This window comes from Artemia franciscana, chromosome 17 (assembly GCF_032884065.1).
Source record: "Artemia franciscana chromosome 17, ASM3288406v1, whole genome shotgun sequence".
In the NCBI taxonomy this organism is placed as follows: Eukaryota; Metazoa; Arthropoda; class Branchiopoda; order Anostraca; family Artemiidae; genus Artemia; species Artemia franciscana.
In genome coordinates this window covers 40648976-40674218 of record NC_088879.1, presented here as the reverse complement: position 1 = coordinate 40674218, position 25243 = coordinate 40648976, and the positions used below count along the sequence as shown (strand labels likewise).

Here is a 25243-nt window from a genome sequence, read left to right as displayed (position 1 = left end):
CACCAAAAAAGGAATTTACATAAAATTCAAACAAAACTTCAACCAGGAAATTAAAAAGTGACTATTTAATCTTAAGTACCTACTTAAATACTATTTAAACACGGATCCAATTCTAAGGAAAATCAACTATATGCTCTCTAAGCTTTTGGAATCTTAACTAGAATTCGTCCATTTCCACGGTAATATCAGAAACCATGGACTTTGTTTGCGATATAAGCATTTCTGAGCCAAATGTGAAGGCCAAGGAAAATCTTACAATATCTAAAGGATTGTCTCCGAATGTTAAGGGATTCCGTCTCGTTAAGAAACTTCCAAAAAGGCATAAAGAAAAATATATGGGGTGCAAATAGTGTTGAGCCTTCCTAGTCAATATTTATCAAACTGCCCTTTTATTTTGGCAAATATACCATAAGTCTTTCTAACTTTTTAGCTTGAATAACAAGCATTTTCGTGTTCTTAATTGACACACTAATTGGAAGTTCCGGATTATTTAATGTATCCGTACATGTGACTGAGGATGAACTGACTAGAAGAGACTCATTTACGGTAGAATCTTGGAGAAATAATTAAGTTCTTATCTAAAAAAAACCTATGATATTATCCAGAGAAATTATTTTCCTAAGTTTTTTTTTTTTTTATAATGACCAGATACAAGAGTTTTATCTTTATAGTTGGGATGGATTAATTATCCCGTAGGACAGTTTATCTATATGAGATAGTTATGGAATGATGCAGAATAATAAGACAAAAATTAGTACTGAACAGATTCTAGTGATTTTTTTTCTTTTAAGCGTCATAGATCCCTTTTCTTTAATTATTAGAAGTATATTTTGGGTTTGCCACCTTCGACAAGTAATACTAGAATTTCAGCCTAGAACTAGAATTTAGTGTAATTTGTGTGACCCTTTAATGATTCTTATGAAACGAAATGATTCATCATTGGATCATAAGCATAGCCTTTTTCAAGCTATTTGCCAGCACCTTTGAATGTATTGTTTATTTATTTTGTGTTTTAATTGTTCTCTGTTAACTTGTTTGTGTGTCATTCGTATAGGCTTTTTTTTCTTTTTTATTACCTTTCGTATACTCCATTGTGTGACATTTTATGTTTAATTATAATGGGTACTAAAATTATTTATTTATTTGGATTTTTCCAAATATACAAGATTTGAACAAAATATAGCTTCAATAAGATTGAACAAAATATAGCCTCAATAACTCTACTCTTTTTTCCGCAGCAACATGAAAGCATATAATGCGTTTACCTTTTCCGAAACTCGATTTTTGTGAGATGTTTCAGCGATAACCTACATTTAGTTAAAACAAATATCCACTTCCCTGGCTTCCCCAAATTCGGGTTCAAACAGAATGCCTATGGATTAATTTAATTTTCTTTACAACAATTGGTTTTTATAATTTCATCCCAGGGAGGTTCATTAAACTAAATTTTCAATTTTTTAAAACTAGAAAATCGTTTGAGACCATAGTTTGAAGCCATAATATCTGAAACCAAGCCATAGTAAATGTTTTGAAACCATAACATGTTTAAATAGTTTAGGGTCTTGTTTCTTATTTCCCTTGTAGCATGCAACAAAATAATGTTTTGATTTATTCAAATAAAAAAAAATGGCACTAATAATAATAAAGATCCTGAGAGCGAACTTGTTGAGGACCATAACAACAAAAAATTGAAAATGAAGAAGAGAGAAAAAAAGAAAAGAGAAAACATGAGTAATTAAAGCAAATTGAATAAGAATTTAAAGAATTTTAATATCAAAATTTTAGTACATTGTTATACAGTATGCGAAAACTTGTGGATAGCTCGACACTGGAAGGTATTATATTCCATTGAAGTATAGATTTATTAATGGGGGATCGCTGGGCGGAATTAGAGACACACTTGGGGACAATGAAGGAACGGTTGAATGAATGGAGACAGAGGCCTTCAGAATTATTAGCATTCAGAATTATTTAAAACTAGAAAATTGTTTGAGACCATAGTTTGAAGCCATACCATCTGAAACCAAGCCATAGCAAATGTTTTGAAACCATAACATGTTTAAATAATTTAGGGTCTTGTTTCTTATTTCCCTTGTAGCATGCAACAAATATCGTTTTGATTTCATATCAAATGATTTCATTTGATAGATCAGTGCAACGGCTAGACCCTGAAGTCATGAAAATTATAATGAAATAAGATTTAGAAAAAAAATAACTATTGTGCGCTGTATTTCTATATTTTCCAAAATTTTGGGATTTTTGTAAATTTTTCGCCAGTACTTAATATTTCGTGAAAGAAATCCAGCTTCCGAATACCCGAACATTTTACAATAAAATCTTTCAATTCATCAAAATATTTATGCATTTATTCATCTTTTCTTTTGCTGCAATATTGATAATTACATCAATAAAATTGTCTTTGTAATTTTATGATTCTTTTTATTGATCTTGTATATGATTAGTTTAGTCAACTGATTAATCAATTAATTTTTGTATTAATTTTACTAATTATTTTGTAGTAATGATAATTTTGTTAATTCTTTGTAATTTTACCGCAGAGACTTCTAAGGCTAAGCAAATTTTTATTTTTCATCTGTTGTTTTTAGTGCTGGCCAGATGCAATAGAGTTCGGCAATTTGAGGATGGTGTTGAAAACTACTTTAGTGTTTTGTCAATTTTGTTGGGCCTCTTTTAGGCGCCACTTAAAATTAATTTTTCTTATTTTATATCGTAGAATAAGAGATAAAAATAGTTTTGCTTAGTAAAACTGGCATTTTGAAAGTGGCTATTTAAATACTACATTTGGTATCCCAATTGCTGTAGATGTGATCTATTGTCTCACAGACTCAGAATCATCCTGTTAAATGATCCCCACTCCTATCGCCGGAATAATTGGAAAACTATAGCTAAAATTTATTTTTCTCGGGTTTTTACCACACTCACACCTCACACTCGCACTGAACCTGCATGTATATATGCGTTTCTCTTTGCTATCGTCAGCAACTTTAAAAATAGCGCCTGATAAGAGTAGGTAGGTAGGTAGCTAGGTAGATTTTTATTTTAAACTTTTACTTTACATACATACCAGTTATTCGCAAAAAGGCCGTTCTGGCCCGTAATAGCGACTATATTCATGTTACATTAATCATCAATAATACTAAATTATTAAGTACACAAAAAAGAAAAGAAAAGATAAAAAGAGAGAAAAAAAAAGAAAAAAATATAATAAGACTTTAGTGATGTGTAAAATTCAGTATCTTTACTCCCCTTTTATATGTCTTCTCTTTCTCCTTCTTTTTGTCTTTTGTTTCTTCTCGTATGTATCTTCTCGAATACAATTTAATTAATGTTTTAACTTCATTTCATAATCCAGTTAATTTTTTCAATGCAAAAATTTTTTTTCAAGAAAATATGTGACTTCGGTCTTGCAAAACAGCTGACAAGACCCGATGAGCGCCATTTAACGCTTTGTGGAACTCCAAACTTCATATCTCCTGAAGTTGCGATGCGAAGCTCCCACGGATTGGAAGCCGATGTTTGGGGACTCGGGATTCTGCTTTATACATTACTTGTTGGCAAACCCCCATTTGAAACTGAAGGGGTCAAATCCACTCTCACAAGAGTAGTAATGACAGATTACACGGTTTGTGATTCAATTTTCTTTTTTATATCTTGTTTGTTTTTACTTTTACTTAATGTTCCACTTTTATATTTAGCCATGGATGTTGAGGATTATTAGTGTTAGTTAAGTTATTGATAACGAACATAATCAATAAATTAATGCTCGAAAATAATATTTATACTGGATAACAATAATTAAATTGAGAATTTAAAAAGAAACTAATAGAAGGAAAGAAAAAAGAAAAACAAATGAATGTAAAAGAGCAAAAATCTAAGTCGTGTGTAAAAAATATAAAAGAGGAGCGAAGTACTTCGTTCATTGATACTTTACAAGTCCTCAAAATCGAGATTTCATTTACTTTACCATATGCTAATATTTGTAAATGGTTTGCTTTTTTATAATTTTTTTGGGGTGGGAGATTTTTTTGGTTGGGGGAGGAGGGGAGGGGGTTACGCGGGGGTATCTTTCCATGGAGGCATTTATCATGGGGGAAGAGAATTTTCATGAAGGGCGCGAAGGATTTTCTAGCATTACTTAAAAAAGAAACAATGAAAAACAAACATGAAAAATTTTTTTTCAACTGAAATTAAGGAGCAGCATTAAAACTGAAAACGAACAGAAATTATTACGGATATAGGGTTCACCTTCTCCTAATACCTCGCTCTTTACGCTAGAGTATTTTTTGTAATTTCAACTGTTTGTTATACGGCTTCTGTGATTCAGGGGTCATTCTTAAGGAATTGAGACAAAATTTAAGCTTTAGTGTAAAGAGTGAGGTATTGACGAGGGGGCGAACCCCCTCATGTACGTAGTAAAAATATACGAATAAAGAAGTTCATTACGCAAGTTAATTCGTAAGTTATGTATATTTTTCACTAATAAAAACGCTCGTAAAAAATTAAAAGTTCTAGTTGCCTTTTTAAGTAACCAAAAAATTGGAGGGCAACTAGGCCTTCTGCTCCGCTCCTTTTTTCTCAAAATCGTCCGATCAAAACTATGAGAAGGCCATTTAGCCAAAAAAAAAAATTAATATGCAAATTTTGTTTTAATTATTCGTGTACGGAGAACCAAAATAAAAACACGCATTAATTCAAAAACTTTCAAAAATAAAATAAAAAAACTAGTTTTTTTAACTGAAAGCAAGGAACGACATTAAAACTTAAAAACGAGCAGAAATTACTCCGTATATGAAAGGAGCTGTTCCCTCCTCAACGCCCTGCTCTTTACGCTAAAGTTTTTTACTGTTTTAAAAATTAGAGTTGAGAGAAAGAGTCAAACTTTTTGACTCTTCGTTTTTCAATTTCGATAATTGAAAGACGGATTGCATCCGTCTTTTAGCATGATATTCATGGTGCAGGTAGTTACGTGATTTGATTCTTCATGGTATATGGTATGCACTTTACATAAACAAATCCAAAATTTTCCCTTTGTTTACATATGTTTGGTTTACATTTATATGTTACCGTCAATGGCCGAAATTGGTGAATGTCGACATACACCGATGAATGACCAGAATATTAATTTTAATGTTTAATATTTATACTGTGTGATGGAGTGCAAAAAATCTTTGAAGATCTACGCGATTCAAATTGATAATATCGCATCATTGCTTTCAGATCAGGGATAGGCTGGGTGTCACGGAGACTTGCCGATTATGTAAAAGTAAGATAAAAGTTGTGTAATGGTGAGGGAAAGTGAAAGAAAAATGAGATAAAAGTTGTGTAATGGTGACGAAATGTGAGAGGAAAGTAAGATTTAAGTTTTGTAAGAGTAACGAGAAGGGAGAGGAATCAGATTGAATCCACCTGGCGGCAACTGAGCTGAAATATGGTGAAATATTTTGAAATTCAATTTTATTTTGGTTTTGATATGATCGTCTAAGTCCCAACTTATTAGGACTTACTTGCCAACTTATGTTTAAATACTTTATGACTAGAACGCTCATGTGTAATATTTATCATAAAACCAAACAAAGAAACTTGAAAACCAATGGGTATCTTGCCAGCAGGAAGGAAATTAATTAGAGATTTAGAAATTAGAAAATGAGGCATTTTCGTCCTACTGGCCGTAAATTCGTTACAAGAAATCGAGAAAGAAATTGTGGATAAAAATTTGTTTGAAAACCAAGGTCCGAGAAGTTATTAGTAGATCCCAATAAAAGTACATGGATTGTAAAAAACAGGAGGAGAAATTCAACGAGAAAGGGACGGCAGCTCGTTTGACTAGGGATCCAAATTAAAAAAGATGAAATTAATCTTATTCTGATTTTTTTTTGTGCTTGGTAACCCTAGAGTTTTATTTCTAATTGCAGTTTTAATTTATGCAAAAATTTAATTCGTGGCTTTAAAGGCTGCAAATTCCTCCCTTATCAGTTTTCCTTATTCTTAAAAAACGGCATTAACTTTTTGGTTGTTTTTTTGGGGGGAGGGGGGGGGGGGGTATTTGTTTGCAGCTTATTATACAGACAAATTTTCACTTGCAGATACCGAGTAATCTCTCTGCTGAAGCAAAGGATTTGATATCGAAGTTGCTGAAGAAAGTTCCACAAGAGAGGTTAAAGCTGAAGGATGTTAAAGGTCATCCATTTATGCAGCGAAAGGATAAATATACCAAGGTAATTTAGTCGCAAAGTAACTTATGGTTATAAAATTATTTTTTCTTGTGTATTTCTGTCTCTTTAATAGACAACTAAACGTGTTGAAGTCTGATTTTTGAATTGATTAAATAAATAAAAACTAGTTTTTTTAACTTAAAGTAAGGAGCGACATTAAAACTTAAAACGAACAGAAATTACTCCGTGTAGGAAATGGGTTGTCCCCTCCGCAATCCCTTGCTCTTTACGCTAAAGTTTTTAATTGTCTTAAAAAGTAGAATTGTGGCAAAGAGTCAAACTTTAGCGTAAAGAGCGAGGGATTGCAGAGGGGACAGTCCATTTCATATAAGGAGTAATTTATGTTCGTTTTAAGTTTTAATGTCGCTCCTTACTTTCAGTTAAAAAAACTAGTTTTTTTTTATTTAATTTCTGAACGTTTTTGAATTAATGCATGTTTGATTTTGGCTCTCCGTACATATGAAATTTGCATACTAATTCTTTTTTTTGGCTAAATGGCTTTCTCTTAGTTTTGATCAGACGATTTTGAGAAATAAGGCGTGGGGAAGGAGGCCCAGCTGCCCTCCAATTTTTCGGTTACTTAAAAAGGCAACTAGAACTTTTAATTTTTAACGAACATTTTTATTAGTAAAAAATATACGTAACTTAAGAATTAACTTACGTAACAAGCTTTTATATTCTTATATTTTTAATTATATATATGAGGGGGTTTGTCCCCTCGTTAATACCTCGCTCTTCACATTAAATCTTAAGTTTTGTCCCAATTCTTTAAGAACGACCGTTGAATCAGAAAGGCCATAGAATAAATAGTTGACATTACTAAAAATACTTTAGCATAAAGAGCGAAGTATTTATCTCCTCCTAAATACCTCGCTCTTTATGCTGAAGTATTTTTAGAACCCATCATATGTGTAATTCGTTTTAAGTTTTCATGCTACTCCTTACTTTCAATTGAAAAACCTTTTTCATGTTTATATTTTCATGGTTTTCTTTTAATAGTAATGCTAGAAAATCCTGCGCCCTTTTCATTGAATCTCTCTTCCCCCATGAAATAGTCCTGCAAGGAAAGATCCTCCCACATAGCCCCCTCCCCTCAACCCCACACCCAAACCAAAAAAATCCCCCTGGAAACGACGGTACACTTCCCAATAACCATTATTGTATGTAAACATTGGTCAAAGTTTGTAACTTGCAGCCCCTCCCCCAGGGACTGTGGGGTAGTTAGTCATCCCCAAAGACATAGTTATTATGGTTTTCGACTATGCGGAACAAAATGGCTATCTCAAAATTTTGATCCGTTGACTTTGGGAAAAAATGAGCGTGGAGGGGGCCTAGGTGCCCTCCAATTTTCGGGTCGCTTAAAAAGTGCACTAAAATTTTCATTTCCGTTATAACGAGCCGTCTTGCAACACTCTAGGACCACTTGGTCAATACGATGACTCCTTGGAAAAAAAAAACAAACAAACAAATTAACACTCACCCGTGATCTGTCTTCTGGCAAAAAATACGAAATTCCACATTTTTGTAGATTGGACCTTGAAATTTTTTCTACAGGGCTCTCGGATCCGCTGAATTCGATGGCGTGATTTTCATTAAGATCTTATGACCTTTTGGGGGGTGTTTCCCCTATTTTCCAAAATAAGGCAAATTTTCTCAGGTTAGGTTGATGACAAAGACTAAATTTGATGAAACTTATATATTTAAAATCAGCATAAAAATCCGATTCTTTTGATGTATCTTTTAGCATCGAAATTCCGTTTTTTAGAGTTTCCATTACTATTGAGCCGGGTCGCTCCTTACTAGAGTTCGTTACCACGAACTGTGTGACTGGTCAAAGTTTTGAACTTGTAACCCCTCCCACAGGGACTGTGGGGGAGTAAGTCGTCCCCAAAGACATAGTTATAAGGTTTTTCGACTAACCTGAATAAAATGGCTATCTCAGAATTTTGATCCGTTGACTTTGGGAAAATAATTAGCGTGGGAGGGGGCCTAGGTGTCCTCCAGTTTTTTTGGTCACTTAAAAAAGGCACTAGAACTTTTCATTTCCGTTAGAATGAGCCCTCTCGCAACATTCTCGGACAACTGGGTCGATACGATCACCCCTGGGAAAAAAACAACAAACAAACAAACAAATAAACACGCATCCGTGATCTGCCTTCTGGCAAAAAATACTGTTTGATTGCGTAAAAACCTACACAGTCATAAATATTTTAAAATTAAGAAGAATCAGGACTGCGGTTCTGAATTAAAGAGCGTTCACATACAGTTTTGTAGTTTTTGGTAGTAGTTGGCACTAAATCAAAAAAAAAGAAAAAAAGAAGACAAGTGTTAAATCAGCAAAAAAAAAAAAAAACAGCTAAAAACATATAGCTCTCAGCAGCTTAAGAATGGTGCAACTTTCCTTTGGAGATTTAATTGCTTTAGGAGACAAAAGATGGTTAATGTTTGAACTTTTGCCGACGAAAAGTGTTGTCAAATTTGATTAATTATATTTGCTTATTGGTTCTCATTGATCGAGTGGCAACACTGACGAGATTGTGGTACTGCCCTAAACGCTTCGTTATATAAAATCGTGATTTGGTATGAATTTCGTAAGTACAAGTGTCCCAAAAATAGAAAATTTGGTTTATTTAAAAAAAATAAAAAGGATTCTTATTGATTTCTCTGTTGTAGTATCTGTATTATATTTCCCTTATTTTTCGTCATTGTCTTCATATTTTTTTTATTTTTATTAATTTCATACATTTTTTATAAACGAAAACTTCCGAGAAAAGGCATAAGCCTATTAGCATTATCCTATCTCCGTTGCTTCGAAGATTAGTCGTTACCGCTCCATGGCTTTTCAAGACCAGAGCAAAATTTACTTTACTAAAAAAAAAACAAATGGCCATGGATAGTCAGTTTGATATGCTAGATTGATATTTATTCCTTAAAGTTTAATATTTTTCAATTATTAAAGTAGAAAAAATTGAAAACATTTTGAATGTATTGTGTTTTCAGTAAAGTGCAAATTATGCTCTGGTCTTGAGAAGGTAAGGGGCTTATAAGTTCTACTCATGTTAATTATTGCTCGTTTTGAGTTGACTCGATTATTTATTGTAATTTCGGTTTGTTTGAGTTTCATCTTTTATTGATGGTGATTTGTGGTAGTTTTACATTTGGAAGGCTATTTGACTTTACTTCTGCTCATTTTTGGCTTAGTGGAGCTCTTTACTTTTCTTTGAAAAACTTGTTTTGTGGAAAAAGTATTTTGAAGTAATTTCTGTTGGTTTTTTATTGACATACTCTTTTTCATTGAAAAACATAATATTTTATATATTTTTGTTTTTTCCGAAAGTAACCGAAATTCTTAAAAAAACGGAAGTTTGATACTAATAGTTACATCAAAAGAATCGCATTTTAATGCTGATTTTAAATATATAAGTTTAATCAAGTTTAGTTCTATCCTTGAAGAGTTACGAGCCTGAAATCTTTGCCTTATCTTTGAAATATTGGGAAACAACCCTTAAAAGTGATAGAACCTTAACGAAAATCACACCATCAGATTCAGCGTATCAGAGAACCCTATTGTAGAAGTTTCAAGCTCCTATCTACAAAAATGTGGAATTTTGAATTTTTTCCATAAGACTGATCAAGGATGCGTGTTTATTTATTTTTTTTTCCCATGTAATTGTATCGATCCAGTGCTCCTAGAATGCCGTGAGAGGGCTCGTTCTGACGGAAGTTAAAAGTTCTTGAGCCCTTTTTAAGTGATCAAAAAATTGAAGGGCACCTAGGCCCCCTCCCACGCTCATTTTTTTTCAAAAGTCACCGGATAAAAATTCTGAGATAGCCATCTTATTCAGCATAGTCGAAAAACCTAACAACTATGTTTTTGGGGACGGCTTACTCCCCCACAGTTCCCGTGGGAGGGGCTGCAAGTTACAAACTTTGAACAGTGTTTACATATAGTAATAGTTATTATGAAGTGTACAGACGTTTTCAGAGGATTTGGTTTGGTTGGGGGGTATGTGGGGGGAACTTACCATGGAGTAATTTGTCATGGGGGAAGAGAATTTCCATGAAGGGGGCGCAGGAATTTCTAGCATAAAAAAAGGAAAAATAAATATGAAAGAGTTTTCTCGATTGAAAGCAAGGAGCAGCATTAAAACTTGAAACGAACAGAAATTTTTACACATATGAGAGTTTCACCTCCTCCTACTACCTCGCTCTTTACGCTAAAATATTTTTAGTAATTTCAACTATTTATTCTACGGCCTTTGTGATTCAGGGATTGGGATAAAATTTAAGCTTTAGTGTAAAGAGCGAGGTATTGACGAGGGGGGCGAGTAACTAGGCATCCTCTTCCGCTCCTTTTTTTCTCAAAATCGTCCGATAAAAACTATGAGAAAGCCATTTAGCCAAAAAATAAATTAATATTCAAATTTCGTTTTAATTATTCATGTGCAAAGAGCCAAAATCGAAATATGTATTAATTCAAAAAAGTTCAGAAATTAAATATAAAAAAACAAGTTTTTTTGACTGAAAGTAAGAAGCGACATTAAAACTTACAACGAACAGAAGTTACTCCGTATATGAAAGGGGCTGTTCCCTTCTCAACGCCCAGCTCTTTACGCTAAAGTTTTTTACGGTTTTAAAATGTAGCGTTGAGAGAAAGAGTCAAATTTTAGCGTAAAGAGCGGGGCGTTAATTTCTGTTCGTGTTAAGCGTTAATGTCGCTCCTTACTTTCAGTTGAAAACTTTTTTTTTATTATTATTTAATTTTTCTATAAGAATCCATAATCTGGCTTGCTTTTTGTATGTTGGACAAATATTTCTGAACAGTTGTTAATCCTGACACAAATGGTATTGTTTAATTTAAGTTTATACCTCCTCAAGTTGATCTGAAAAATGAAACTTAATATCATTCCAAAAAATTTTCTCTATGTTCTTTCACAACCTGGATACAGTTTATGTTATATGAAATTGTATCAGCAGAATTAGTAATATTAGTAGCCCAGAAAGTTTAAACTTAATACCCCAGTCATTCTCGATATATTGTTGAGGTGTTTTATTGGCAATCATACACACAGTGCCTTTTGATTTATTTTTAAAGCATAATGGGCTAGTTTCGTAATTGTGTGGGTTGCCATAACCAATACTCCAAGAGACATAGCTGCTGGACTGTTCTTTGATGAACAAAATTACTGTCTCAGAATTTTTTGGATGTGTTTGGGTGTGATCAAAAAGGGTACTAGAACTTTAATCTTGAAACGAATTAGCTCCTTCAAAAGTTTCAATATTATCTCTAGTTAGTATAGAGCGTTACTGCCTATGATATTGCCCATATCCCTTTCAAAAACACGCCTGAGTGTAGTTTTCTCGTTTAATTGATACTCCTCTAAACGTTCTCTAAAAGTTTCACCTTAATACCCTTAGCGTCATTAATTCAATTCAAATTCATTTTATTTAAAAAAACAAGCGACGGACAGAGCCGATTGTTAGTTTTTATTGTCATGTACACACAAAAATCCGTCGACAAGTCAAAATTAACATTCACAAAATTGTAATATATAAAATTAACAACAATAGTTGTCAAATACACACGAAAATAAGTCGACAAGTATACAAAAAATTATAATATATACAATTAACAACAATAATCCGGATTAAAAAGTCGACCCAGCATTAAACAACTTAACAAACGAGGGCACAAAACTAAGCTCATAACGAGCATGTGACACAGTCACAGGTTGAAGTTTCGGTACAGGCTCTGCAACGGCCCTGAGTGGCCTTACCCGTGCTGGTTGATGTTGAGGCGGGAGGTTATTTCGGTGTATAGGGCTGGACAGGATTTTATTGCCAAAGAATAGGGCGAGTTTTAAACGACGAGATTGAAGGGTTTGAAGTTGAAACTGATTAAGGAGGGATATTTTCGGTACTTTTGGGGCTTTTGAGATTACTAGGAGGGCACGGTATTGCACCCTCTCAACCCGGTCCGACTGTTCCCTAGTCAGCCCGAAATGCCATACAGGGCAACAGTATTTAAGTGTGGAACGAATAAAAGAGAAATATATGCGTAGGAGGTGTTGGCAGGGATTCCATGGCGAGCCAACAACTTTAGAGACCTGATGGCCAAAAAATTAATACAGTAACTGTAGTGGTAGTGGCAACTGTGCAACTGTTAATACAGTAACTGTAGTGGCAACTGTGGTGGTAGTATATGTGTTGCCTTTTGGTGATTAGAACATTATTCTCATCAGGTTCTGGAAACTTCAACTTAATACAATTAGTCGTTGATATCATATTGTTGATATATCCTTTTGATAATCTGTACATTTATATACTTTTGGGATTCTCATTTTAATGCTCTTAGCCTTAAAAGTGGTTGCAATATAGTTAGTAGTTGAAGTAGCTGCAGAAGTAGTGGTAGTAAAAGTAGCAGCGGTAGCTTTAGTAGTAGCATGGATATATTGCCTTTTGAACAATTGTTTTTCCCCTTTAAGCATTTTCTGAAAGTTACTGCTTAATGCTCAAATCCGTTCTTGAGATACGCTGTTTTGACAATTTGCATGCACATAGTGTCTTTTGATTTAGTTCAAATTTCCTCTTAGTGTTTTAAATGCAGTACTGTAGTTTTAGTAGTAATAGAGAAAGCAGTAGTAGTGGTGATATATTTAGTAGTAGGAGAGTACAAACTTTACCTTTTTGGTCAATTGATCATCTCCCTTATCATTTCCTGAAAGTTTCAAATTAATATACTCAGTCATTCTTGGGTTACGCCCTTTTGACAGTCGGTATACATACAATATGCTTTGATTAAGTTCAACACTCCCCTCAATCTTCCCTTTGAATGCCCTTTGTCTTTTTAGAAAGTAAAGGTTAATCTTGCATACCTTTCTCAATAACATGTTCTCTATGTAAACAGTGAATGAATTGCCTAACTTACTGCCCTTGTTCTGGAAGCTATGAGTACGGTCGACGTCCCTAAAGGCATAATTACATGATCTTTCAAAAATGCTGAAGAAAGTAGACGTATTTTGATTTGATGTTTTTTTTTGGAAAATCATGGTTGTGGGAAGGGAGCCGGTTGCCCTCAATTCACTATTGAATCTTAAAAAGAGCAAATATTACAAGCCCTATTCAAAGTTTATACGAGCACCCAGTCCATAAAAACCTTGTAAGCCTTCGGGGCATAACTTAAAACTCTTGTCCCCAGGTCCAGGGGCTATTTCAACCCCAGAGGCCTTTTTATATGATCTTTAGAACAAATTTGAACAAAAATGAACAAAATGGGGCTGAAAGTTACTATTGTATACATTTGGGGAAAAGAAAACATGGGGTGGAGCTAGTTGCACTTCTACCACTTTTGACTCTTAAAAATGACACTTGGACTTCTCATTTCCAATTGGATGAGCCACATCTGAAGTTTATACGACCACCCTTTCCATAAAAACCTTAAATGTTAGCAATGGGCAACTAATATAACTTACAGCCCTTGCCCTGAGGGCCGTGGAGGGGGGAGCTGTCATCCCCAAAGTCATAATAAATGGACCTTTCAAATATGCTTAACAAAACGGCTATCTCAAAATTTTAATTAGATGTGTTTGGAGAAATGATGGGTAAGGAGCCAAGGGACTGTTTGCCCTATAGTCACATTCGATTATTAAAAAGGGCACTATAACTTTCGATTTCTAATTCAATTACCCTTCTCTGAAGTTTATGTGACCACTCTTTCCATAAAAAACCTTGTATCTCCCCGGGGTATAACTTACAACCTTTATCCCAAGCGCTTTCGGGGGGGGGGGGGTAATCTTTAAAGACACAATTACTACACGTTTCAACTCCGCTGTCCACAATCTCAAAATTTTGATTATATGTATTGGAGGAAATGATGGGTGTGTGGGAGGGGGGGGGCTGTTTGCCCTCCAATTACTTTTGATTATTAGAAGGGGCAATTGAACTTGCAATTTCCAATCGAATCAGTCCTTTTCGAAGTTTCTACGACAATTCGTTCTATACGAAGCGCCTTGATATAAAACAGAAAAAAAAAACATTGTGTCCACATCACTCTACTTAGGCAGCGCAATTTCGCTGCCTATGATCTTTGGACTATTTTTTACTGATAAGATCCCTGCGTTGACCTTGTAGTGTGATGCTACAGCGGGATTCCTTGTCTGGGTCTCGTATTACCAAGTTAATCTCAAACCCATTGCGCCTTCTCAGGACTATATTTTGCTTATATCATTGTACATCATATATTCGTAAAATCTATGCCTCGAACCCACTTCGTGGGTCCAAGACATAAACCTTGTGGGTGTAATCTATACCAATAAAATCATTAATAAAATTGTAGAAATAATAGTTATAATGATACTAGTTATACGATTTTATCAACAAAAGAATTAATAAACAATTACCCGAAGTGAAACTTATACTTGTATATCACATCTTGAAAAAAACCTTCAAATCCTCATCAGCCTGCATAATTACTTAAAAAAAAGAAAAAGAAAAATATTGTAGTGGCTGGGTACTTGAACACCTTATACAAAATTGACTCATCAATCAATATATTCAATACATCAGTCAATATTCTCTCATAATTCTTCCCAAAAAACATAAAATCATAACTGACTATAAATAAAACAACACCATCTGTTAAATGTCCGAAACGAAAAACAAAAATCTGGAAAAAAACATATTTTCTTTTTTAATAATTAGAAAAAAATATTTTCCATGAGAGTAAATTCAAGGAAAACTGAAAAGTCATATTAAAACCTAAGACGAGCAGAAACAGTCATGTAATAAGTCAAACCTTAGACGAACAAAAATTGCTATGAAAGAATATATATAAAAGAATATATGAAACCAAAGGGCACAGAAATTAAAATGAATTAGCCACTGAAACTTAAGACGAACAGAGATTACAAAAAATAAGAGTGGGGCTACGATCTATCTGATACATTTGGAATTTTTAGAAATTAGTCTAATATCTTTTACAATCTATAAGTTTGTTTCAGTCTATATCAGTTATGCAGAGATTGCTCATTGCTCAGTCTATATATATATATATATATATATATATATATATATATATATATATATATATATATATATATATATATATATATATATATATATATATATATATAATTCCTTATATTTTTTTAGGCTTCATTTTCCTCATCAGATAGCGGAATGTATACAATGACGACAGTATCTGACGCATCAGGAAGTTCAAAAAATCAGCCTAACTCTCGATTCACAAAAGATTTTGACCCGTCTCTATTTAACCATGAGAGAAATATATTGAGAAGATCCCATTCAGCATCAACTAAAATTCGTGAGCCTTTAGCTCCTATTCGTGAGGGTTTGTCGAGGTTCAACTCGTTTGAAGAAAGCAAGGAAAGATTTTGTGGGGATAATGTTTTAGTTAATCATGGTAGTGGCGATTCGACAAAATTTAAAAAATATTTGCTGGAGCCCAGTGCTAATAAAAATTATGAAAAAAGACATGATTTTTATTCCAAAAATGATAACGTGGACGGTGTGATCGTATCAGAACTAAAATTGGGTTATGAAAGTGGTGATTGCGAGCGTGCGCACAATACTGAAAGTTTGTCTGACTGGAAAAATGAGTACAATCAAAGAGGTAGATTGCAAGAGAACTTTAGACAAGACAATCGTGGACGAACCACAGACAATGAATTCAGGCAAAAACATTTAAGAGAAACTTCTGATTTCAATAGTAACGATGGCATAAACTATTCTGGGCGATATGACAGTCCTTTGAGAAGTTGTGAAAATCTTGAGAAAATTGAGAAGAGAAATAGGTCATATCCAAGGGAAAAAGATTATCTTCGACCGAGGAGTTTAGACAGAGAAGTAAGGTATAAAAATCAACCACGAGACCTAAAAACAGTTACAGATCGCCTGCGCACTCAGTCGGTTGAATCCAAAATAGCTCCAGTGCAGATGAACTCTCCACTAAGATCTAATTCTATTGATTATTTTCAAAAAGATCTATCCACTCACATGGCGGATGATCAGACTTCTGGAAGAAGGCAGGATTTTATCCGTTGTGCCGCAGCACCATTACACCGCATTCATGCCCCACATCCAACAATGTCATCTCATTTAAGTTGTCCCGGTGATTTACCATTTCAGTCCGGTGGGCAAAAAATAAACTGTAGCCATTATATGAACTGCCCAGTGTCTTGTGCTCATTTCAGTGCTTGTGCATGTCAAACACAACATAAATTGCTTCATGAACCATATGGTGTGCCACTCTCTTCTCACTTGTCTAACCACTCTGCTCCAGCGGCTGTTGAAACTATACCCCATAGGGCTCAACAAAGAGACGGGGAAGTGTTGAAAACCAGTAAAGAAGGTTTGAACTTCCCCCCTTTAAATACAGCTAGGCTTAAGGCCACTAGACAAAGAACTAAGAATGTGGTGATGCAAATACTGGAAAACGGTGAAGTGTGCTTAGAATTTATCAAATCTAAGAAGGGTTTGGAAAGAATCGTTGATGTTTGTAGAATTTCCGACGACGGACTAAGGGTAAGTTAATAGCACTAAGACTTGATGCGATTTAGTTCTGTTTTGTCTGGGCTTACTTTAAAGGGTCACTGATCAAAAGCCTGATAAACTTTACTTTTTGTTACAATTGAGATGAGGTATTGCCCTAACTACTTGAACTGATAACGCTTCATTGCTACTCCAAGTTACTTTGTTGGCGTTCTTTCAGAAACAGCTTCGCTTGCTCTTTCTCTGCTCTAAACTGTTCAAAGCTTTACTTTTTACTCTCTTCCATGTAGCTCGTATTTCCTTTAAATCTTTTCTTCTTTTAAATATCCTTCTTCCGCAAAACGACACTTTGCCATTTTAATCTTTCTTTTATTATAGCCCAAGACAAGAATAGAAAGGGGGTGGTATAAGGGTTAAAAAGAGTATGATTAAAGTATGATAAAGTATGTTTTTAGATTTTTGTATGGGATTAAACCCATTCTCCCCCTTTTGTTAGTCTCTTGGAAATAACCTTTACTGTAGCATTTGTTTTTGCTAGACTCAACGGACCTGGCATAAACTTTTATTTGTTAAATTTTTTCAGTGTTGGCTGCTTTTGTTTGTTAGCTGTATTTGTTTGTTATTTTGACGTTGACTTTTTTTTTTTTTTTTTTTTTTTTTTTTTTTTTTTTTTTTTTTTTTTTTTTTTTTTTTTTTTTTGAAGACCGGGGAACTCCTAGTCGAATGATTTGTTCGAAAAGAGATCATTGGATTGAGAACTGAAAGGGCTGGGGCCCAAGTTACTTTGTTGGCGCTCTTTCAGAAACAGCTTCGCGCGATCTTCCTCTGCTCTAAACTATCGGAGGGGGATCATTCGATTGGTAGTTAGAAGTTCCAGTGCCTTTTTTAAGATTCAGAGTGATCGGAGCTTGGATACCCCCCCCCCCATACCTTGTATTGTATGTTCCCCATACCTTGTATACATTGTATCGTCCCGAAATGCATCTGATAGAAATTGTGAGACGACCATTTGTTGTCTTAGAAACTTCAAAAAGAGCTCATTCGATTGGAAATTGAAAGGGTTAGTGCCATTTTTAATAGTCAAAAGTAATTGGAGGGTAACTAACCCCCCTCCCACGACCACCATTTCCCCAAACCCCTTCAATCCAAATTTTTAGATAGCCATTTTATTCAACGTGATTGAAAGGTCCGGAAATTATGTATTTAAGGATGACACCCTCTCCCAGAGCCCTCAGGGCAAGGGTTGTAAGTTATGCCCTGGCGGCATATAAGGTATATATATAGAAAGGGTGATCGTATAACCTTTGGAGGGGGCACTCTGGATTAGCAATCAGATGTTCTATTGCTCTTTTTGAGATTCAGAGTTATCGGAGGGTAGATACCCCCCTCTCCCACACCTCGTATTTTCTCAAAATGCATCTGATTTTAATTTTGAGATGGCTACTTGTTGTCGTAGAAATTTCGAAAACAGCTCGTTCGATTGGAAATTGAAAGGACCAGTGCCCTTTTTGATAGTCGAAAGTGATTGATGGGCAACTAACCCCCTTCCCAAGCCCACCGTTTCCCCAAAAACATCCAATAAAAATTTTGAGATAAGTATCTGCTCAACGTAATTGAAAGTTCCGGAAATTATGTCTTTGAGGATGACAACCCCCCACAGTCCTCAGGGCAAGGATTATACGTAATGCCCTGGGAGCCTGTAATGTATATATAGAAAGGGTGATCGTGTAAACTTTGGAGGAGCTAATTATATTTGTAATCAGAAGTTCTAGCGCCCTTTTTAAAGACTCAGAGTGATAGGAGGGTGGTACCCCCCACCAAACATCGTATATTTATCGAAGTGTATCTGATATAAATTTTGAGATGGCCATCTGTTGTCGTAGAACATCGAAAACACCTCGTTCGATTGGAAATTGAAATGGCCAGTGCCCTTTTTTAATAGTCGAAAGTGATTGGAGGGCAACTAACCCCCCTCCCTCGCCAGTCATTTCCCCAAATACCCAATGAAAATTTTGAGATAGTCATTTTGTTCAACGTAATTGAAAAGACCGGAAATCATTTCTTTAAAGATGACATCCCCACCCACCAGCACTCGGGGTAAAGTAAATTATGCCCTGAGGGCATATAAGGTAAATATAGAAAGAATGATCGTATAAATTTCGGAGGGGGCTCTTTGGATTGGTAATCAGAAGTTTTAGTACCTTTATTTTTTAGATTCAGAGTGATCGGAGGGTGGATAACACCCACCCCTCCAAGCCTCGTATTTTCCCTTACTGAAAAAAAAATTCCCGTACTGAAAAAAATGGCTGTGGATTGTCAGGTTAGTATGCATATATTGATATATATTCCTTAAAGTTGTAATAATTTTTAATTTATTAAAGTTATAAATGTCAAAACATTTTAAACGTATTTTGTTTATTTAAATCATACAATAAATTACCGAGTCAAACTCAAAACGGGCAAAAATTAACATGAATAGGGCTGACCACCCCCGTGTCTTCTCAAGACCAGAACACAATTTGCAATTTATTAAAAACGAAATATTTAAAATGTTTTCACTTTGTTTTTACTTGTTTCAATTGTTTTTACTAGATATATAAAGGGGGAATCATCCCTCTTGCACTCCAGTTGCTGCGCAAGTGTTTGGTGCCCTTTTAAGAGTAACAAGAATGATTGGACCCCTCCGACCCCCTGTGTCCCCGAATCCGATTCGTATTGAAAATGAGACATAAGATCTTTCTGTATATCAAGTTTCATTAAGATCCGATCAACTATTCGTAAGATAAAGATACCTCAATTTTCACGTTTTCCAAGATTTCCGGTTTCTCCCTCCAACCACCCCCTCCAATGTCACCGGATCTGGTCGGGAATTAAAATAAGAGCGTTCTAAATATCAAATTTCATTAAAATCTGATCACCCGTTCGTAAGTTACAAATACCTAATTTTTTTTCTAATTTTTCATAGTTAAGTTAACAAGACATATTTAAGGGCTTTCCTGTGTTTTCACTGAAAGCTTGTAATTAGTTTGTTTAACACTAAATTTTCTTTGGATTCTTGATTAAAATTAAATAAAAAAACTAGTTTTTTAGCTGAAAGTAAGGAGCGACATTAAAACTTAAAACGAACAGAAATTACTTCGTACATGAAAGGGTTACTTCGTACTTCCTCATCAACGCTCCGCTCTTTACGCTAAAGTTTGACCCTTTCTCTTAATTCTACTTTTTAAAACAGTAAAAAACTTTAGCGTAAAGAGTGGGGCGTTGATGAGGAAGCAGGCCTTTCATGTACGAAGTAATTTCTGTTCGTTTTAAGTTTTAATGTCGCTCCTTACTTTCAGTTAAAAAAACTAGTTTTTTTATTTATTTAATTTCTGAACGTTTTTTAATTAATGCATGTTTGATCTTGGCTCTCCGTACATCAATTATTAAAATGAAATTTGTATATTAATTCTTCTTTTGGCTAAATGGCTTTCTCTTAGTTTTGATCAGACGATTTTGAGAAATAAGGGATGGGGAAGGAGGCCTAATTGCCCTCCAATTTTTCGGTTACTTAAAAAGGCAACTAGAACTTTTAATTTTTAACGAACGTTTTTATTAGTAAAAAATATACGTAACTTAAGAATTCACTTACGTAAAAAACTTTTATGTTCTTATATTTTTAATTATATATATGAGGGGGTTTGTACCCTCGTTAATACCTCGCTCTTCGTACTAAATCTTAAGTTTTGTCCCAATTCTTTAAGAATGACCCCTGAATCAGAAAGACCGTAGAATAAATAGTTGAAATTAATAAAAATACTTTAGCATAAAGAGCGAAGTATTTATCTCCTCCTAAATACCTCGCTCTTTATGCTAAAGTGTTTTTAGAACCCCTCATATGCGTAATAATCTCTGTTCGTTTTAAGTTTTTATGCTACTCCTTACTTTCAATTGAAAAACTTTTTCATGTTTATATTTTCATTGTTTTCTTTTTTTAATAGTAATGCTAGAAAATCCTGTGCCCTTTTCATTGAATATCTCTTCCCCCATGAAATATTCCTCCAAGGAAAGATCCTCCCACATAGCCCCCTCCCCTCAACCCCACACCCAAACCAAAAAATCCCCCTGAAAATGTCCGTACACTTCCCAGAGCATGGGAGGGGGCCTAGGTGCCCTCCAATTTCTTTGGTCACTTGAAAAATGGCCCTAGAACTTTCCACTCCCGTCAGAATGAGCCCTCTTGCAACATTCTAGGACCACTTGATCGATACGATGACCCCTGGGAAAAAAAAAAACAAACAAATAAACACGCACCCGTGATCTGTCTTCTGGCAAAAAAAATACGAAATTCCACATTTTTGTAGATTGGACCTTGAAATTTTTTCTATAGGGTTCTCTGATACGCTGAATGCGATGGTGTGATTTTCATTAAGATTCTGTGACTTTTAGGGGGTGTTTCCCCCTATTTTCGAAAATAAGGCAAATTTTCTCCGGCTCGTAACTTTTGATGACAAAAACTAAATTTGATGAAACTTATATATTTAAAATCAGCATTAAAATCCGATTTTTTTGATGTATCTTTTAGCATCGAAGTTCTGTTTTTTAGAGTTTCGTTTACTATTGAGCCGGGTCGCTCCTCACTACAGTTCGTTACCACGAACTGTACGAATATATACGAAAATAGAGAACGGTTAGCAAGTGGCATATTCGAAAGTAGAGGGTACTCTCGAATATTATTCTCCTATTCTATTTTATAATCTAGGTTGCTATTTACCAGCCAAACGGAAGTAGAGGGATCCCTGTATCTGAGACTCCTCCTCTTTTACCATCAGGTGGTGCTGACTTCATTCACTCTTATGAAAACTTACCTCAACGTTTTTGGAAGAAATATGAGTATGCCAACCGCTTTGTTCAGCTTGTTAAAGCCAAAACGCCAAAAGTTACCTATTATAGCTCAATGGCCAAATGCTGTTTAATGGAAAATAGTCCTAATAACGATTTTGAAGTTAATTTTTATAATGGTAAGAATTTATATTATTTTTTTCTCTGTAGTGTCCTGTGAATGTTTATGTTCCCTCTGTAAGGTTTGGCGATGTTATTTTTCTGCATTCTTAAGGCTTCAATATTTCAATTTTAGGAAAGGAAAATTATTCCGTATATTTGGGGGGAGGGGGCTACCTCCAGTAGCAGTTTTTGGTCTGGGCAAAAGAGGCAGCTACCCCTTAAGTTTCTCTGTTTACTTTATATTTTTATACACCTAGGGTATACATTGCCCCGCCCCGATTATGAAGCCTAAAATCGCTACCGGCTGCCCCTTCATCATCCATTGCTCTGTTGCAGTGCAACTAAAAGACGCTAGAACATCCAATTTCTGTTCGAATGAACCGTCTTCCCATACTCTTCGGCTACTGGTTTGATGCAATCATCCCAGCAGAAAAACAAACAAGGGAACACTCATTCGCGACCATCTTTATCGAGCAGAATACCAAATTTCGCATTTTTGTAGATAAATGGTGTTAAATCTCTTTATTTTGGTTTTTGGATGATACAATTTTATTTATTTATTTACTTTTATTTAATTTTATTTACTGAATTGGAAGATACAATTTTCATCAAGATTACTCCTCTTCTTAGGTATTGTCTCCTCTTTTAAAAGGTTGAATTTAAACAGGCTCTTAACTTTTGTGAAGTAGTTTTAAGCTTGACAAATTTTATATAATTTGGAATCACTACAAAAGCCAATTCTCTTGATATACATATTGCTACCATTTTTATATATTTTGGTTACTGTTCACATGAGTTCCTCTACTTAAAGCTCATTATTGTAAGCTATTAGATGATTAAATAGTGATTATTTGGTTACGAGGCAGCTGGTAACCATCGGCTTATCAAAAAATTGATAATGTCTTCAATTCTGCAATAAGACAAAAAGCGAATGATAGATTTGATAATTGTAGTTTGAAGTTACTTTGTTTAGAGAGAATTAGAGCACAGCGGTAATTCTGGCCTCTGTTGTGCCTGGGGTAAAATCTTAATCAGCAACATTCCCCCCCCCCCTGACTGCCAAAAATTTGTGGGCCAAATTTTAACAGAATTCTCATTTATTAACAAAATTTGAATTCAAAATACCACTAAAAGCATTAAAATTGATCTAATTCGGCCTTCTTACTTATATTTTCAAGAAATGGTGATGAACATGTAGGAAAAACAGAAATTTCGGATTCCCTTTGCTTATACTGCGCCCTCTACTTTATTTTAATAAATTTTTAAAAATCATAAAACAATAATAACAGTAAGATTATTTATTTGATAATTTCTGAGCCTGGGGCAAGTTCCCCCCCCCTAAAACCGCCTCTTCGCTCAAACAGTGTGTTTGAAGAGACATCTAGTGTTTTATCCAGTGTCATCAGCAGATCCAAGGAGACTGAGAATTTGGCTGCTCTCAATGACAAAATGAACATTCAAAATGATCAAAATGCAGTTTTGCAGGGTTAACGTATATTTTATTATTCATATTTGATTAATATTTACTTCTGCTAATTGTATACTTTTCCATTTTATATATAATATTTAATTTGCCGTAATTTGTTGTAACTTAATTATCGTGAATTATGTAATTTAATTGTATATTATATTTAATATAATGTATATATTTGTTTTAATTTTTTAGCGATGAAAGTTTGACATCTTCACTTATAGTTTTTCTACTTTTTTCTCTAGGTTCTAGGATTTTAAAAAGTAACTCTGGATTAAGCTTAACAGAGCCGGGCCATTCCCCAAAGTTACTTCCTGAGAATGATCCATCCAAGTTGTCGGGTGAGATACTTGTATCGTATGAACATTATGTGGAGGCAAGTGTTTTGACTTTTTTCTATATGTTATATATTTTCTGTATTCCATTTCTATACTTCCTTATATTACGTAATTCCTTTATAACATATTTACCTTTGCATTATATTTTCCATGTATTTTCAGGTGGGTGTGTCAGCTAAATCCTTTGTAATTGATTTCAACTTTGTTTACTTTGTTAGCTAATCAGGGTAGTTGCTTATCAAATCTCTATGCCTCTCTCTATCTATCGTTTTGTCCCTCCCCCTCACCCCTCTCTCGTACTCTCTGTATCTCTCTCTGTGTGTCTTTTAGTAGTAGAGAGATATGGAAAAAAAATGGTCGAACCAGGAAAAAATTGACACAGAAATTATTTTTGCACAACTTCGTTCAGAAAAGAGACTTCTACAATATATTAAAAATAAAATCTCCATCGCGTTTTTCTGGGTTTTTTTTTCGCTTTTTTTTCAGAATCCAAGAATGAGGAACGATGAAAAGAAAAGAAGCCAGTTAATGGTTTCCTTTTCAAGAAATGATTTTATTACAGTGAATATAACATAAACGTCACCTTTTGTCATTTTATTGTTTTTACTTTTTTGTTTTTCAAGTTAAAGAGACATATGAAAAAAAAAAAAAAACACAAGTGACCTATGTTCATAGGGTATTTTTCGAAGATGAGCACAAATTTTCGATTCATTTTCACCATTCTCCACAAATAGCAATTTTCGAATAAATATCTATTACTACAGACGCTTAAAGATCCCCTTCTGATATTCAGCTTCTGCTACAACCATGCATTGATCTTTTACTCTCTTTTCAAAGTATTTTTTTGTGCTCAGCCTTGCAGACCTACCTATCCACAAAAAAACTGCGCAGATGGATTTTTCAATCTTGTCATTGTTTTCGTTACGTAACTACTACGGAATAGGAATGAATTGAAAGAAGGAAATGCAGAAAGTAAAGCAACTTTACGCTCTTCCTACTTCTTTCTTCGACACATACTTTGTCAGCGCCATCTACCTGACTAAAGTTAAGTAGAGCCAACATGCCGGCTTAATGCAGCACGCTAGACGTAGCTGCCCTGAATGGAGATTTTTTAGTGGAAGTGAGGGTACTAACGCCCGCCAAAAAGCCTCCCGTCACTTTCGCAGAAGTAATTGTACCCTTTTAATATTTAGTGCAAGTGAGAGTACTATCGCCCGCAAAAAACTTACCGTTCACGTTGGGGTTTTGGCGAAGGAAGCTAACGAGGGTTATCCGTGGGAGGTTTTTTGCTCGATTTTATTGGGACTTGGCTGCAGATTGTCCGATTCAGGTCATAATTTTTCTTGTAACGTATTCACTGACAGTCTACTAATCCCCAATTCTTGCTTCTAGATGGTAGACAGTACCGACGCCTTGTGCCCTTTGTGGGAGCGACCAATAGACAGCTCAGAATCGTTGGTACTGGCAGAGAAAGGAGCTCTAGCGATTAACCAAGCTGGATAAACGTGAAGTACTAGCATGTCTGTCCAGGCTGGGAACCAAGTTCATGTTGCTTGCAGAAATACTTTCACAAACAAAATATACCTGTCAAAAATTGATAATGATAGAAGACGAGCCTTGTCAGAAAGGACGGACGCAGAAAAAGTGGTACTGGGATCACGGACTCCCAGTTTCAATTTCCAAGAGTGTTGCTTTTTCTGCGCTACAAG

The 25243-nt window shown here is 34.7% G+C and overlaps 1 protein-coding gene across 1 annotated transcript in view; it reads left to right on the top strand.

The window, feature by feature from the left end:
- LOC136038237 (serine/threonine-protein kinase PLK4-like) overlaps positions 1-25243 on the top strand; it is a 70213-nt gene that overhangs the window by 22274 nt on the left and 22696 nt on the right. The window contains exons 6-10 of the mRNA XM_065721343.1: positions 3407-3643; positions 6105-6236; positions 15384-16775; positions 21484-21742; positions 23442-23572. Of these exons, the coding sequence (XP_065577415.1) occupies positions 3407-3643; positions 6105-6236; positions 15384-16775; positions 21484-21742; positions 23442-23572 (2151 nt within the window). The remainder of the gene's footprint in view (positions 1-3406; positions 3644-6104; positions 6237-15383; positions 16776-21483; positions 21743-23441; positions 23573-25243) is intronic.